Source organism: Myotis yumanensis, unplaced genomic scaffold (genome assembly GCF_028538775.1).
Source record: "Myotis yumanensis isolate MYYU_CA2020_CCGP unplaced genomic scaffold, mMyoYum1.0.hap1 SCAF_12, whole genome shotgun sequence".
Lineage (NCBI taxonomy): Eukaryota > Metazoa > Chordata > Mammalia > Chiroptera > Vespertilionidae > Myotis > Myotis yumanensis.
In genome coordinates this window covers 15645235-15661200 of record NW_027223763.1, presented here as the reverse complement: position 1 = coordinate 15661200, position 15966 = coordinate 15645235, and the positions used below count along the sequence as shown (strand labels likewise).

Below are 15966 nucleotides of genomic sequence, written 5' to 3'. Positions count from 1 at the left end.
AAACCCTGAGATAGAGTACACCCCTTGAGTATACCACAACAGCTCCATGTGTACTTGAAATGGCCTCAGTTTCCCTTTGCTTCCCTAAAAGGCAGCCCCCAGAGCTGTGGGAGCGGTTCCCTGTGCCCCACCACAGTCATAAGATGCAGCTGCCGTCCGGCTCAGGGCACAGGATGGCAGCCTGCTGGGGAAGGGAGCACACCTGGACTGTTCATGAGACCTTACATGACTGCGGTGCTTTTTTCTCGATACCAGGTGGGTATCTCTGCCCACACTTCCCCACAGATTGGTTCTGTGAAGGGAGGAGCAAGCTTATATAAGCGCAGCCTCATACAACCTTCTGTCGCTTTGGCACTCCGGGGCCTGGGACACCCCCTCCCTCCTGAAGTCTCAAGGGAACGTGGTTCTGTTCTGAACAGGCCGTACAGAATAAAATCAGAGTTCTTCAGCCTTGAGACTGGCCTGGCCAGCCTCCTGTTCACCTTCTGCCACCCCAGCCCCCAGCCTCGCCCCACTCACCTCCCACACACCCTGTGCAGCAGCCACAGGCCGCTCTGGCCTGGCCAACACGCTTCCGTCTGTGCCTCTGGTCAGGCACATCGCCCTGCCTGCAATGCCATCCTCTATCTTGATGGCCTGGACAGTGTCCACATGTGAGACCTTTGTGAAGCTTCCAGGCCCCTCTCCCTCCTTCCGGTCAGTCATGCCCTCTTCTGTGCTCTGTGGGTTCCTGGCCCCCAGAATAGATCTTACCTTGCTGGGTCACAGGTGTTTGCAGAAGTCCGAATCCCCTCTGCACCTGCCCTCAAGGTCTGCTGAGCTGGTGATGCTCGTGCCTGATTCATGTCTGGGTCCAGGGCCTACCTAGCACCATGAAAGCTTTATTGAAGGAATGCATGAGTGGGTGAGTGAGTGAGTGAGTGAGTGAGTGAGTGAATAAGTGAATGAGTAGATGGATGGCATCTCTTTGGGTCCTTTATTCTCAGAGTAGCTATTTCCTGGATCCTAAGGGTTCCCTGTTGCTCACCTGGTTAACTGAGACACAGGCACACAACCTCAACTCTACCGCTTCTTCGGCCATTGATGCTGTATGATCTTGAACAAGTCACTTGCCCACTACACTCGGTGCACCCCTGGTAACCAGCGGTGGCACTGTAGTGTGTTTCTCGCATGGTCCCAAGTAGAGGAGGTAATAGAATCCTAACCAAGCTCAGGACTCTCCCTAACTCTCCATTTGCAGCGGTCCCCTTGTCCCAGACAGCCCTGCTCCTGAAGTGAGTACAGGGAGAGAAACGTTTTCCTGCACTAATAAAATTACCTTCTCTAAAGAAGGCAATTTGCATGTTAATGTTTTGGGTAATTCTGTGCAGCTCCAATGCCCTCAGGGCTGCAATTTCTCGCTGACAAAGTGACAAAAATAAACTCCCGCATAAAAGAGCATTTCTCTTCTCTCATTTGTACTCTAAAGTGACATTCTTAATGTGAGTCAAGTTGAAACCCACCTCTCTGTCTTATTTTTGACACTGATCTGCCTCCCCTCACCTCTCCAAGTGACAGGCCGGTTCCTCAGAGCTCCTCAAAGGGGTCTCTCCTGAGGACAGGGCTCAGTCCACCTCCAGAGCTCCTGGCTGGTCTCCTGTGAATCCCAGAAGGCCCAGCCAGTTCACTGGGGCAGGCAGAGGGAGGAAGGCAGCGCTGCCTTTGCTGGGTGAGAAGGTGGTCTAACTGCCCCCAGCTGGACTATTTGGGAAACGAAGAACAGCTGCAGTGGATGGAGATTCTGAGCCTCCGTCCCCAGCAGCAGACGTTTCTCTGCCAGGCCTAGCCCCTCTGATGGCTTAGACAGTGAAGAAAGGTCACATTTACAGGGCATCTTCCATGGGCTGGACACCAGGTGGGGCCCCTTCCCTCTATGTTTTCTCACTGAAACCTCCCTCACCTTCCCCCTCTTAGCAAGAGCCAGGCAGGGTAGGTAAGAGCTGAGGCTCCCAAAATGAGCCAAGGTCCCCTAGCAGATCTGGGTTTGACCTTAGGCCTCTGTGATACAAAGCCTGGGTCCTATCCTAAATGGATGCTGAAGGCTTGCTCACAAAATCTGTCAGTGACCCAAGTAGGGAAGGGAGGAGAGAATTGACATTCGTCAAACACCTACCTCGTGCCATGCGCTACACAGATCAATTTCATTCAGTCAGCTGACATTCAGTTAGTCAGCTGACATTCACAAGCGCTGACCACATGGCAGGCACTAGTAGTGATGGGATGTGCAGTGACCAGTACCCAGGCCCCAGGCCCCTGACATCTAGGAGCAGAGATGGACAGGCATTAAACACAGAAGCACATGTAATGAATTCTATGAAATAAAATAACTCTGTTTTTAAGGAGAATAGCAGAGAAGGCCTGATTTATATTAGGAGGTGGGTCAGGGAGCTGAGATCTACGTGCAAACCAGGTGGAGACCAGGGAAAGGGTGTCTGGCAGAGGGACGGCCCCTGACCAGAGCCCCCGCTGGGAAAGTGTGCGGCAGCTTCTAGGTAGGAAATGAAAGACAGCAGCTGGAGGGGGCACAGACATTAAACATAGGGGGGCACCCAGGACAAGGGGGTGCACTGGGTTTGGGGTGCTGCAGAAGCAGGCTCAGAGCAGGCTAAGGAATATGGGTTGTGTTCCGAATGTTGTGGGGCAGCTTAAAGCAGGAAAATCCCTGGCTTGGTTCCTGCTTCTAAAAGGTGCTCTGGATGCTGGTAGGAATGGGGCAGGGTGGGAGCGGGGACACCAGCAAGGAAGCTGCGAGGAAGGAGGAAGCTGAGGGGAGGGATGGCCTCTCCCACTGTGGGTGGGTGTGGTGGTGATGGTGATGGTGTCGATGAAGAGCAAGGGTGTGAAGTACTCTGGATGTTGGGGGAGGAGTTTCAACAATGGTTCTTGGATTTCTGGCTTAAGCAAGGATTTTATTTATTGAAATGGGTATGATTTAAGAAAAAGTAGGGTTGGGAAGAGAAGACCATGAAATTTATTTCTAAGCGGCTTTTTGAGATGCTAATGAGATATCCCAGTTGGGGGGTGGGAGGAGGATCAGTCTGGCCTGGAAATAAGGACTGGAGGCATGGCTATTTAAAGCCTAGGGAATGAAGGACAGGAAGAGAGAAGAGAAGCTGGGCCTGGGCCAGGTGAAGCAGAGAGAAGCCCGCAGAGGACAGGTGAGCAGGCCAGTGGGGTGTCAGAGAGCGAGGAGAGAATTTTTCAAGAAGGGAGGTGTCCACTGACATTAATAAATGCTGCGGTGCCGAAACCGGTTTGGCTCAGTGGATAGAGCGTCGGCCTGCGGACTGAGGGGTCCTGGGTTCGATTCCGGTCAAGGGCATGTACCTGGGTTGCAGGCACGTCCCCAGTGGGGGATGTGCAGGAAGCAGCTGATCGATGTTTCTCTCTCATCGATGTTTCTGACTCTCTATCTCTCTCCCTTCCTCTCTGTGGAAAATCAATAAAATATATTTTTTAAAAAATAAATAAATAAATAAATGCTGCGGAGAGAGTGAGCTAAGAGGGAGGGAAGGGACAGTTCCCAGTCTTTTGGCAAAAGCAGTTGGTGGAGGGATCTTGAATGCCCCCCCACCCCACCCCCCCCCCCCCACCCCCCATGAGAGGAGGAAGGCTGTGGAGACAGCTGTGTGCCAGCATCTTTCTGGGAAATTTGGCTGATCAGGGAGCAGTGATTGAATGCCCAGTGAGATTCCCTGTCAAGGCTGCTGCTTCAACAATGCAGGACCCAGGGTGTATCTGATGGCTGATGGGCACGATCCAGGAGCAGGGAAGAGACTGAGGAGATGGGGCAGCACGCGCTGACTCCAGATTGCCTACCTCTCCTTCCTTAGGGCTCTCTATGCTTGCCTGCCTCTCCCAGGAAATTCCACGCTTCTCCTTTGCATTCTAACACTCTGCTCCCCAGTTCCACAGCCCTCTCTCCCCTCCCTGTGTCCCCTTCCCTTCCACACAAGGGCTTGCATCCCCCTACCCCCACCCCCACATCCACCTGACGGGAGGTCAAATCCTCCAGAGCCAGGCCATTGTGGGGAAGGTGAGATTTGCTCTATGGGAAAGCAGCCCAGTGGGGAGACTTTGCACATGTCACCTCCGAGGTAGAGTGCACACAGCGAGAAGGGGCCTCCTGGGGACATGCTGGGCACCCCACACTGGAGATGGCCACGTGTGGGCTAGATGACCGTTGTTTGCAGTGTCAGGGAGGGCAACTGTGGCTGCGAATCTCACAGGGAACTACGGGAAGCTAGACAAAGTGCTAGAGTCAGTTTTGCCAACTCACGATTTACGGCTTCTTCCCTGCCTCTCTGAGTAAACCTGACACTGTGAGGGCAGACTCACAGAGCCTGGGTTCAAATCCCTCCAGTCTGGGATTCGGGGAGAATGTCTCTACCTCCCTGCACCCCCGAAGCCTGCAGGGCCAGCCAAGACAAAAGCAATGCTTCCATGTGTCATTAAACACAGGTGAACAACCAAAGGGTGAAATGGGGTGGGGATCATAAATGCACCTACCACCCAGATTTCATTTAGAGGATTACCTGAGAGGGTACCAAAGAGCTTGCCGCAGTGCCTGGTATGTACCAAGCATGCACTGTATGCCAGCTGCTCTTATTCATTCTTGTCGTTTTTGGTGTTATTATTATCATGTAAGGCCTGGATTGCGTGATCTTCAAAGTCCTTTTCGAGCCAGAGGTTTTGACCACTTGCTGAGGAGTGAGTGTTGAGCCTCAGAAGGTCCCGTTGGAGCCATTAATCCCACCCACAAGAAGCATCTGGAATAGCACGAAGAAGTTGCAGGAAGTGGTGACCAGTCCTTAGACTGTCTTCCCAGATCACGACTTAGGGACTTGTGTCCACACCGTGTGGAATCAGGGGTGACGCTGGATGGGACTGGACCTCTGGGGCAGTCTGGTGCAATGGTGTGACCTGTGGTCAATGAAATGATGGAGCAGCTGCCTTTGTCTTTGATTATGTTTGTTATTGGTGCTGCAGGCCTCTGGGGGGTAATGGTTTTCTGAAAAGTCTGCTTATGATTCCTTCCTGACCCTTATTAATTTTTCCATCTAGCCAAGGACAAAGGTGACGCTCAAACACTGTGACTGTGAGAATGGGACTTCTGTGCCGAGCTCTCCCTTTCTTCTCTTGGAAGATGGGCTGTTAGGAGGTTTCCCGCCTGGTGTGGGGAGAGGCCATGTGGAGCAGTGATGGCGTCCCAGCCCCACCACTCTCCAACAGTGTGACCTTGGGCGAGGGAAGTGTGACCCTGGGCGAGTGGCTGGGCTGCTCAGGTTGCCGTGAGATTAAATGAGCACGCACAGAGAAAATGCACCGTGAGAGTCCTGGCGGGCAGAGCGTCCTCAGTAAATGTGATGTGTGATTTTAGTTACCATTTTTAAAACATTCAGTAGCTGCCATCACTCCCAGTGCTTCTGGAATCCAGAGAAATCGCCCAGGCTGCCGCTCATTTTAGAGGGGAGAAGTGAGGCCAGGAGCTGGAGGGAACTGCTCACAGCCACGCAGTGCACAGGCGCAAAGATCTGACCTCCCTGCAGGGTTTCCTCCTGTGGCCCAGTCCGTGGGCTCATTCATCCTGTGGACACTTGCTGAGAGCCCGCTCTGTGAGAGCTGGAGAGGGAGGCAAAGGCCCCCTGGCTTCGCCACCGTCACGTGTGGAGACAAGCAGCCAGCTCCCTGCATCGAAGGGTACACTGGTGTCCTGAGAGCACTGCGGGCAGTCGCTGTGAGGGGAGGGTGCAGCGTCAGAGTGGGGACGACGGGCGGTGGTGCCACTGCTATTTTGAAGCATGTGTTGGGCTATTCTGGGAAGTGCCTTGTAAAAGGGGCAGGCAGTACAGTCCCCACTTTACAGACAAAGAAACAGACCTTGAGAGGTGAAAGGACTCGCTAGAGACTAGACAGCTAGTAAGTAGCAGAGTTGGGATCCAGCCCAGCCCGTCAGACTGCCAGTCACTGTTCCACAGACCTGAATGCCACCTCACAGGGCATGCCCAGGTTTGCTGTCCCCATGCAGTTCCTCGAGACACCCCCCGCAGCCGCCCAGGAGCCAGGCTGGGGGTGCCCAGGAGTGGCGAGCGGACTGGGAGGCTGGTGATTAACCACCCGGAGTCACACCGCCTTCGCAGATCGCTCTTGTGGGGAACATTCCACCGCACGGAGAGGAATCACTGAGCTAATTCTAGTCAAGATCGCTCAGCTTTATTTCCTACCGACGCTTCCAAATGGAAGGCTGTGTATTTACACGTTTAGGCTCACACTGTGAGACAGAAACGTCTATTCTGGGTGAGGAATGGGAAAGAGATTTAAGGCTGGGAGAGAGAAGGGACTGGAAAGAGCTGCCCTAGCCCAGCACACCAGCGCCGTGAAACAGAAGCCCTAGCAAGGAGCTCAGTGTGTTCGAAAGGAAAAGAAACCTCTCCTAGTCAGTCTGGGGTAGTATCTCCGGCAGCCGACAATGATTTAATTATCTCACATATGCAAATGTGCCCTGTGAACTATATGATAATTCGTGGATGTCAGATGTAGGCAAATGGCTGGGCCTGGGAGTCAGATGGATGTGGGTGTAAGTGCTGCCTCGCCCACTTAGGGGGCCGTGACAAGCCGCTTGCCTGTCTGGGTCTGTGTTCCTCAACTGTAAATGGGGAGCACTTGCAGTAACATCGTCTTCCAAGCATTGCTCTGAGGGCCAGATAAGGAAACGGATATTCTTTATAAATTGGCAAGTGCTATGCACTTGTAGGTATTATTCTTGTTTCCATCCTTAAGCCCCAAAATAGACGATGGGATTATCAGAGAGCAGCCACCAGGGCTGTCACTAAGCCAGGTGCGGGACCCCTCCCTGGGAGTGGAGAGGGGAGGACTGGAGCCAGAGGAGCCTGTGGGCCCGCCCTCCCCCGCCCTCCCCTGCCGGATTGACAGAATGAGGCCATCTTCTGTCAGGGGCCGCATCCCAATATCCAAGTGGCCGTCTCGGGTGAGAGACGTGCGTACGGCTACAACTGGAACGTTTCAAAGGCCGCTTGCTCCAGCGATATCCGTCAGCCCAAATGGAGTTTCAAAAAAATACTCAGCAGCTTATCTTGGGGCGTGGGAGGCAGGTGGGGACAGCCTTGTGCAGAGCCGGGCAGACCTGACTGCGCCTTGCTGCTGGCAGCCCACAGAGGAGGAGGCCATCCCTCACGCGCTGCAAGGAGGGTGTCTCTTTCTTCTCCGCAACTGGAATTAACACTCCTCGCAGCCGTGGAGTAAAGAGGGCAAGATAGTGGTCCTTGGGTCTGCCGCCTATCAGCTATGTGTGACTTTGACGAACCTCTAATGTGAAACGGGTTTGAGTTTGATGCTTCCACCTACCTGCTTCATAAGGTTTCTGTGGAATTACGTTAAATAACCACACTTAGCCCAGGGCCGTGCACTTAATGAGGGCTCAATAAATATTCACTGTTATTGTCTCCTTTCATTACTTTTACTGTAACGGGTCACTAAAGCAATGTTACCAAAGACATGCTTCCAACTCTGATCAGAGCTGCGAGGGGTCTTCAGGGGGAAAGGGGAGCAGGGAAGAGGGTAGGATTACTTATATTTCTGCTGAATGGCTCAGGTCATTTTAGAGACTTGGCTAGTGGTAGGAGAGTGTCCCCAGCTGGGTTGCACCTCAACAGAGCTGAGCATGCTGGGGTGCTGTGGGCTTGACTGTGTCCCTGCCAAGTCCATATGTTGAAACCCTAACCCCAGTGTGACTGTATTTGGAGACCGGTCTCTAAGGAAGTAATGAAGGTGAAATGAGGTCATAAGGCCGGGGCTCTGATCTGAGGGGACTGTGTCCATATAAGAAGAGAGACCAGAGAGCTGGCTCACTCTCTGCCATTGAGGACACAGTGAGAGGCAGCCGACTGCAGGCCAGGAAGAGATCCCACCAGAACCGAACTCTGCCGGCACCTGACCTCCGACTTCAGTAATGTCCCATTCCCCTTTACTTCCTCGTCTGTTTTCCACATATATATTAGTTAATAGATGTCAAAGTAGGACATACATGCAGAAAGCTTACATTGTATTTTTTTCAAAGTAATACAAGTACATAACTTCTAATTTAAATAGTAGCAAAGGGCTCATAATTAAAAGCAGCGGCCCTTGCACCCCCTCTTTACAAACTCTAGAGTTTTCCATGGCACATTTTACAATTGCATATGTGTTTACTACAGCAAATCAGAAAATATAGACAAGCAAACCTAGTATAACATTAAATCCTACTTCTCGTTTAAGAATTTCTTCCAAATCATTTAGCCATGCATTTTTCCCTGGGAAAGGTCCTCGGTGTATTTTTTCTGTGCATTATAGCTCTAATCACTGTCTGCCTTCAATTAAGGGGAGGAAACAAATATTTGCTGAGTAGCAGGCGCTCAGCCCTTGCTGCTCAGAGCGTGCTCCGAGGGCCAGCAGCCGGGCATCATGGGAGCTTGTCAGGAATGCAGGGTCTCGGGCGCCACCTCAGATCTGCGTTTGACAGGATTTTGGCGCCCGGCATGCATGTTGAAGCTGGGGAGGGCTGTGTGGACCCGAGCTGCTCACAGGCGCCGTCCACGAACTGCTCCTCACAGCCCCGAACAAGAGGCTGAGCCAGCACGCCAACACGTGCTGCTGCCTTTGTTGGGAAACTTGCCTCAAGATGCTGCCAGCTGAACTTAACAAGGTGATGGATGAGAAGGGGGTTTACATTCTGGCCCGCGCTCCTTATCTTGTCAGGGCCGGGACGCGCAGTTCCTGGACGTGGCACCAGGCTGCAGACCACACTTTGGGGAGTGCTGTTTAGACCACAAGCAGGAAACTTGGGGGCTGGGCGGCACTGGGCTTCTCTGGCTCTGGACCCGACCTCTTCCACTCTGCATGCGCCTGACTCTCCTGCCTGCAGTGACACGCGCGCAGGCAGGCACACGCGCGCGCAGGCAGGCACACACGCGCGCAGGCAGGCACACACTTCCTAGGAGAGCCCTGGCCCCAGACTCGGTAATTAGGAAGCGTCTGCCTCTTGATTCCCTGCCTCTGTCCACCAGCCCTCTGTGTACATTACAGGCTTTTACACCGGGTTATTGTTCTCATTGTCAACTCCTCCTGTCAGGGCCAAGCAGAGCAGGGGGCGTGCAGCGCATCGGGAGTCGAAAGAAGCCGAGCAAAGGAGCCTTGTGGACTTGGAAAGAGACAGAACAACTGCTCAGCGCAGGTTCCCAAAGCGAAAAGAGCTCTCAGATCCCAGGGTCCACATGGAACCCAGTATTTACAAACTCCATCTGTGACCTGGCTCCACCTGTGGTGGCGGAAGCAGGTGAATAATGCCTCTGAGCCAGAAGCAAGGCCACTGGGAAGGTGTGGGCCAGCAGAGGCAGCGCCAGCCTCATCTCAAACACTGCAGGGTCTTGGGCACCACCTCAGATCAGATTCGGTCCAGCCTCGTCTCACCTTCCCCAAGGAGCCCAGGGAATCCCATGAATTTGGGTCATGGGGTTCATTTTCACTTGGACATTGGGAAGACTCAGAACCCTTCATGCAGCACAACTTAGTTAAACGAATTGGGAGTCAGAGTTTGAATTTCCAGGCCACTGTTCTGTGCTGTGTGACCTTAAAGAAGTTGCTCAACCTTTCTGAGTCAGTTTCCTCGTCTGTAAAGGGGAGCATAATACTGACCTTGAAAAGGCATTGTAAGGATTAGTGATAATGTCTGTAAAGTGCCTAGAACCAACTCGCTCATTCATTCAGCATGACGATATGGAGCACCTTTGGGTGCCTGGGACTGGAGGTGCAGTGGTGAGCTGGGGCTCACAGCCAGCAAGGAAGACAGAGTGTCAAAGAGCCACACAGACGAGCACTGACCAAGCCGTGGTGTGTGCTCCAAAGGAAGTGCAGGCAGCTGTGTGGGCCGGGTCTAAGCTGGGAGCCAGGGAAGGTCTCTGAGCAAGTGATTTTGAGCTCAGATCCCAAGAAGTAAGAAAGGACATTCCAGGAGCACAGTGGGGACTACTATTAATATGATGCAGAATATAGTTTTGGGTAGAGAGAAGGGGTCAGTTGTATTTTTACTTTTTGAGGTAAAATTTACATACAGCCAAGTGCACACATCTTAATGTGTAAGTTGATGACTTTCGACAAATACACACACCCACAAAGCCAGCACCTCTATCCAGATGTGATACATTGCCATCTGATTGGGCTGACCTGAGTAACTGTCTCCCGTCCGGTGGAATCAAAGTCAGGGCCTGGCTTTTAACAGGAACATTTTTTGGTGCTGCAGAGGGCTACAGCTTTGGACTAGGCTTAAATCCCAACTCCACCACTTCCTACCCAGAGGACTTGGCCCAGGTCTCCCCACCTCTCTGAGACTCCGTTTTCTCATCTGTAAAATGGGGCTAATTAAGCCTATGCATAGGGTTGCTTAAAGGATCAAATCTGCCAATGGTTGTATATTCCCAGCTGGGCGTGTGGTGGGTGGGAGCCTGTGATTGAGCCCTGTTTCGTTTCCAGAATGGGAACTCTGGTGGGAAGTGCTAGTGACTGGAGTCGGGGCAGCTGTCGTACACCTGCTGACACTGGTCTCTTCCCCACAGGGATGTGCCTGCAGGCCTTCGTAGAGGCTTTCTTTTACCTGGCTCAGAGGAAGTTCAAGATGCTGCCCCTGCACCAGCAGGTGGCCTCGCTGATCGACCTGTGTGAATACCACCTGTCCCTGCTGGATGAAAAGCGGCTGGTGTGTGGCCGGAGTGGCAGGTTTGGGAGCCGGCCCCCTCACGGCGGCATGCCCCAGGAAGCCACCCCTGCTGCCCCGCTGGTGGAGGGCCACCTCCCAACCGGCACAGGCAAGCTCTCCCATTCCACACGCGCTCTGTCCTGAGGGCCACTCTGTCCTCCCGGAACAAGCAAGCCCTTCAGGGCTGGAGAGGGGCCCTGGGCTTCCCACGTGGAGAAACGCCGGCTGCTGGGATTCCTGCCGGGACTCTGCGAGCTGTGGGTCCTGCGCTTCGGGAGGCCAACTGACTCGCGCCCGCCTTCCTCCCAGCGCCTCGTGGTGGTAAACCTGTTTGCAAGTCACAGTGGACATATGACATCCCAAAGGTGACAGATGGCATCTCCTATTCTGAGCTCATGGGAAGCGACAGTGGGGGTGAAACCGTTGTGTTTGGGGAACCAACAGCCCAGGCTGCGCTGTGGTGAGGAAAGGACGTGCCGCAGCCGAGTCCTGGGTCTGCGGGGCCCAGCGGGAGCGCTGGCTGAAGCCCGGGAGCATCATGCCTACTTCCTGCCTCCGCTCTGGGATGGAGTGGAAATGCCCGCGACTCCCCTCCGATCATGTGCTACTTGGGTGTAGTTAACAGATTAGCCTCGTTTATTTCATTAGCTTGCCTACTGCTGCAGTGTTCGGTCTGTTATTAAGAAATAATTAACTAAGAAGTCACTAACTACGGCTTCTCAAGTCTTGAAGCTGGCAGGAGCCACCGGGGTCATTTTGCCTGATTTTGTTTGACCTTGACCCCAAGGTAGGAGTCCCATGGTTGTATGGCCTCTGACTGAAGCCCTCCCCATTTGGGGTGCTCTCTGTGTGGCCAGCACTGCCCAGGGCTCCTGTGTGCTGGGCATCCTGGGTGAGGAGGAGGCTCCTGAGGGGTGGAGACAAGACCTGGTGAGGGTTAGGATGAGGAGGAACATGAGGCCAGACCCAGCTGCCAGAGGTGGTGGGAGGAAAAGGGGAGCTCCTTGCATAAGAGTAGGCTCCCCTCTTGTCTCCACCTGTGTCCCCTCCTCTCAGCGGGGAAGCCTCACAGGCAGCCACAGGGGCATTATGGGTATGGCCGCGGGCAAGTGCAGGCCCAGGGCCAACCAACAGGTGGACGGAGGCTGCCCTTGCAGAGTCACGCTCCCCACAACGATGTTGGATTTGGGTTAGCGTGGCCCTTTAATGCGTCCTGGCAGCCCTGGGAAGTTGATATCACACTCCAAGTCAGGAGGATGCCAGGTCTGAGGACATCGGCACAGTGCCTGGCACACAGGAGGCTCATGAAATGCTCACAAAGGAAGGGCAAGGAGGGTCCTGTGGGCAGGAGTGTGCCCCGGACCAGCACATCTGTCCTCCTCCCCTGCCGTCCTGCCTTCTCCCTCCCACCACCCTTCCTGTCTCCTGAGCCCCCTTCACTCAGGCCCACTGGAGCAGTTGAGGCAGCACACACAGAGCCGTGCACAGTCACGGGCAACTTGCACTCAGTCTCCCAGGAATGTTTCCAAACCCAAAGAGAAGGTTGTTAATCAAGATCCTGCCCACTCTTAGCCAGTTACTTTACAGCAGGGGCCCACCTGAATCCTTGCTGGACCCTCCTTCCAGCCAGCCCATTCTCTCAATAAAACCTGATTCCCCTGCAACGCCCTGTCCTGCAGCCTCCTCCCTCCTGCTCCTCAGAGCACAGGGCTGAGCCAAGGCCACTCCCTTCCCACCTGGAGGCAGGCTGCTTCGCCAGGGCCAGGGTCTAGCACAGGGGTGGGCAAACTTTTTGACTCGAGGGCCACAATGGGTTCTTAAACTGGACCGGAGGGCCGGAACAAAAGCATGGATGGAGTGTTTGTGTGAACTAATATAAATTCAAAGTAAACATCATTACATAAAAGGGTACGGTCTTTTTTTTTTTTTTAGTTTTATTCATTTCAAACGGGCCGGATCCGGCCCGCGGGCTGTAGTTTGCCCACGGCTGGAAGGAGTCCCATCCCTGCAGACACAGCAGAGTAAGCCCTGCCCCCCACACCCCGCAGGGTGTTAGGGAAATGAGGCTGCTGGTTTACAGGAGGCCTGACAGACGGGCCCTGTTTTCCCGAAGCTGTTGATCAGAGGCCGCTCCATCACCAGAGTGAAGGGAGACTGTTCCACCTCTTTGGTGTCTAATGGAAACCCCACCGTGTTCACCCTTCTGGTAACTGGCCGCCAGTTTTGCAGGGTGTGACTGAAGCGATAGCCAAAGCAGACGTTTCCTTCCTCCTAGCAGAGAGGCTGGACCCGGAGCCCAGGCCAGAGCCCAGCCCTGTGCTTGCCTGTGGGATAAGCCCGTCCCAAGAAGGCCCTCGCCTCCACCGGCCTCCTCTCCCCACTCCCTCCGGCTGATTCCCCCAGGCTGTCCAGCCACCGGCCCTCACTGTTCCCCTGGCTGAGTCCCTGGAGGGCAGCCTCCAGCAGGGGCTCACCTGCCTTGTTTGGGGTGCGTGCATCACTGGGCATGGGAGATGTCACCGCGGCACCTCGGCCTGGCCAGAACAGGACAGCAGAAGGTGCTTGTAAAGGCGAGTTGGGTCCAGTGCAGCTGTTACCAGGGCCTCTGGAGACAGCACCTCCATCTTCTAAACATGCCTCCTTCCCCTGTGTCTCCCTGAGGCTCTGTCCACTCTCCCTAGCTCAGACCTTCTCATCTCTCTCCTGCCTCTCAATCCATCCTCCATTCCTCTCAGATGGAAGGAACTCAGAGAACCACAGGCTGACCACAGGAACCCCTACTCCAACCAACCCTCATCCCTTCCCCATGAAGCCCCAGACCTTGACACCAGCACTCAAGGCCCCTCATAATCTAGTCCCTTTCTTCCTGAAACACCCTAGATCCACACCTCAGGCGCCCCGCCCATGACCCCGTGCTCCCACTGCTCTTTGTATCTGTTTTTTTATTTTAATCTTTATTGTTGGAAGTATTACATAGGTACTTCTTTTTCCCCATTAATCTCTTCTAGCCCTCTCCCTTCTGCCCCCCGCCCCCCGCTCCCCTCCCCCCAGGTCCTCATCACCCCATTGTCTGTGTCCACGGGTTATGCATATAGGCATATAAGTTTATCGGTTGATCTCTTCTCACCCACCTGCCTTCCCTCTGAGGTTCAACAGTCTGTTCATGCTTCTATGTCTCTGGGTCTATTTTTGGTCCTCACTTTATTTGGTTTATTAGATTCCACATATGAGTGAGATCATGTGATACTTATCTTTCTCTGACTGGCTTACTTTGTTCAGCATAATACTCCAAGTTCATCCATGCTGTTGCAAATGGTAAGAGGTTTTTTCTTTTTTTATTGCCGCGTATCCATTGTGTAAAGGTACCCCAGTTTTTTTTATTCACTCATCTGCTGATGGGCACTTAGGCTGTTTCCAAATCTTGGCAATTGTAAATAGCGCTGCTGTGAACATAGGAGTGCATATATTCTTTCTGATGAGTGTTTTGGGTTTCTTAGGATATATTCCTAGAAGTGGGATCACTGGGTCAAATGGCAGTTCCAATTTTAATTTTTTGAAGAAAGTCCATACCGTTTTCCATACAGTCTGCGTTCCCACCAGCAGTGAACTAGGGTTCCCTTTTTCTTTTCTTTTTTAAAAAAAATATATTTTATTGATTTTTACAGAGAGGAAGGGAGAGGGATAGAGAGTTAGAAACATCGATGAGAGAGAAACATTGATCAGCTGCCTCCTGCACACCCCGTACTGGGGATGTTGCCCGCAACCAAGGTGCATGCCCTTGACCGGAATTGAACCTGGGACCTTTCAGTCCACAGGCTGACGCTCTATGCACTGAGCCAAACCAGTTAGGGCAGGGGTTCCCTTTTTCCACAACCTCGCCAACACTTGCAGTTTGTTGATTTGTTGATAGCCATTCTGACAGGTGTGGGGTGATATTGTCGTTGTGGTCTGCATCTCTCCGATGATTAGTGACTTTGAACATGTTTTCATATGCCTCTTGACCTTCTGTATGTCCTCTTTCAAAAAGTGTCTATTTAGGTCCTTTGCCCATTTTTTAATTGGATTGTTTGTCTTCCTTTTGTTAAGTTGTACGAGTTCCCTATATATTTTGGAGATTAACCCCTTACTGGGTGTATCATTGGCAAATATTGGGCTCTCTTGTTATTTTGTTGATGGTTTTTTTGCTGTGCAGAAGCTTTTTATTTTCATGTAGTCCCGTTTATTTACTCCTTGGTTTCCTTTGCCCTAGAGCAGTGGTTCTCAACCTTCTGGCCCTTTAAATACAGTTCCTCATGTTGCGACCTAACCATAAAATTATTTTCGTTGCTACTTCATAACTGTAATATTGCTACTGTTATGAATCGTAATATAAATATCTGATATTCAGGATGGTCTTAGGCGATCCCTGTGAAAAGGTCGTTCGACCGCCAAAGGGGTCACGACCCACAGGTTGAGAACCGCTGCCCTAGAAGATGTATCCGTAAACATATTGCTGCGATAGCTGCCTGAGATTTTGCTGCCTATGGTTTCTTCTAATATTTTTATGGTTTCATGTCTTACATTTAAGTCTGTTATCCATTTTTATTTTATTTTTGTGTACGGTGTAAGTTGGTGGTCTAGTTTTATTTTTTTGCATGTATCTGTCCAATTTTCCCAACACCATTTATTAAAGAGACTGTCTTGACTCCACTGTATGCTCTTGCCTCCTTTGTCAAATATTAATTGAGCATAAGGCTTGGGTGAATTTCTGGGTTCTCTGTTCTGTTCCATTAATCTATATGCCTGTTCTTGTGCCAGTATCAGGTTTTTAGTACAGTGGCTTTGTAGTATAACTTGATATCTGGTATTGTGATCCCTCCAACTTTGTTCTTCTTTCTCAAGATTGCTGCAGCTATTCGGGGTCTTTTTGATTCCATATAAATTTTTGGGTAGTTTGTTCTATGTCTGTGGAATTTGCCGTTGGTATTTTAATGGGGATTGCATTGAATCTATAGATTGCTTTGGGTAGTATGGACATTTTAATGATGTCAATTCTACCAATCCATGAACATGGTATATTTTTCCACTTGTTTATATCTTCCTTTATCTCTTTTTTCAACATCCTGTAGTTTTCCGAGTACAGGTCTTTTACCTCCTTGGTTAGGTTTATTCCTAAGTATCTTACTGTTTTTTGTCTTTGT

The 15966-nt window shown here is 52.1% G+C and overlaps 1 protein-coding gene across 1 annotated transcript in view; it reads left to right on the top strand.

Annotated features, from left to right (window-relative positions):
- TTLL11 (tubulin tyrosine ligase like 11) overlaps positions 1-15475 on the top strand; it is a 185759-nt gene extending 170284 nt beyond the window's left edge. The window contains exon 9 of the mRNA XM_070430842.1: positions 10647-15475. Within this exon, the coding sequence (XP_070286943.1) occupies positions 10647-10930 (284 nt within the window). The 3' untranslated portion in view covers positions 10931-15475. The remainder of the gene's footprint in view (positions 1-10646) is intronic.
- Positions 15476-15966: the final 491 nt, after the last annotated feature.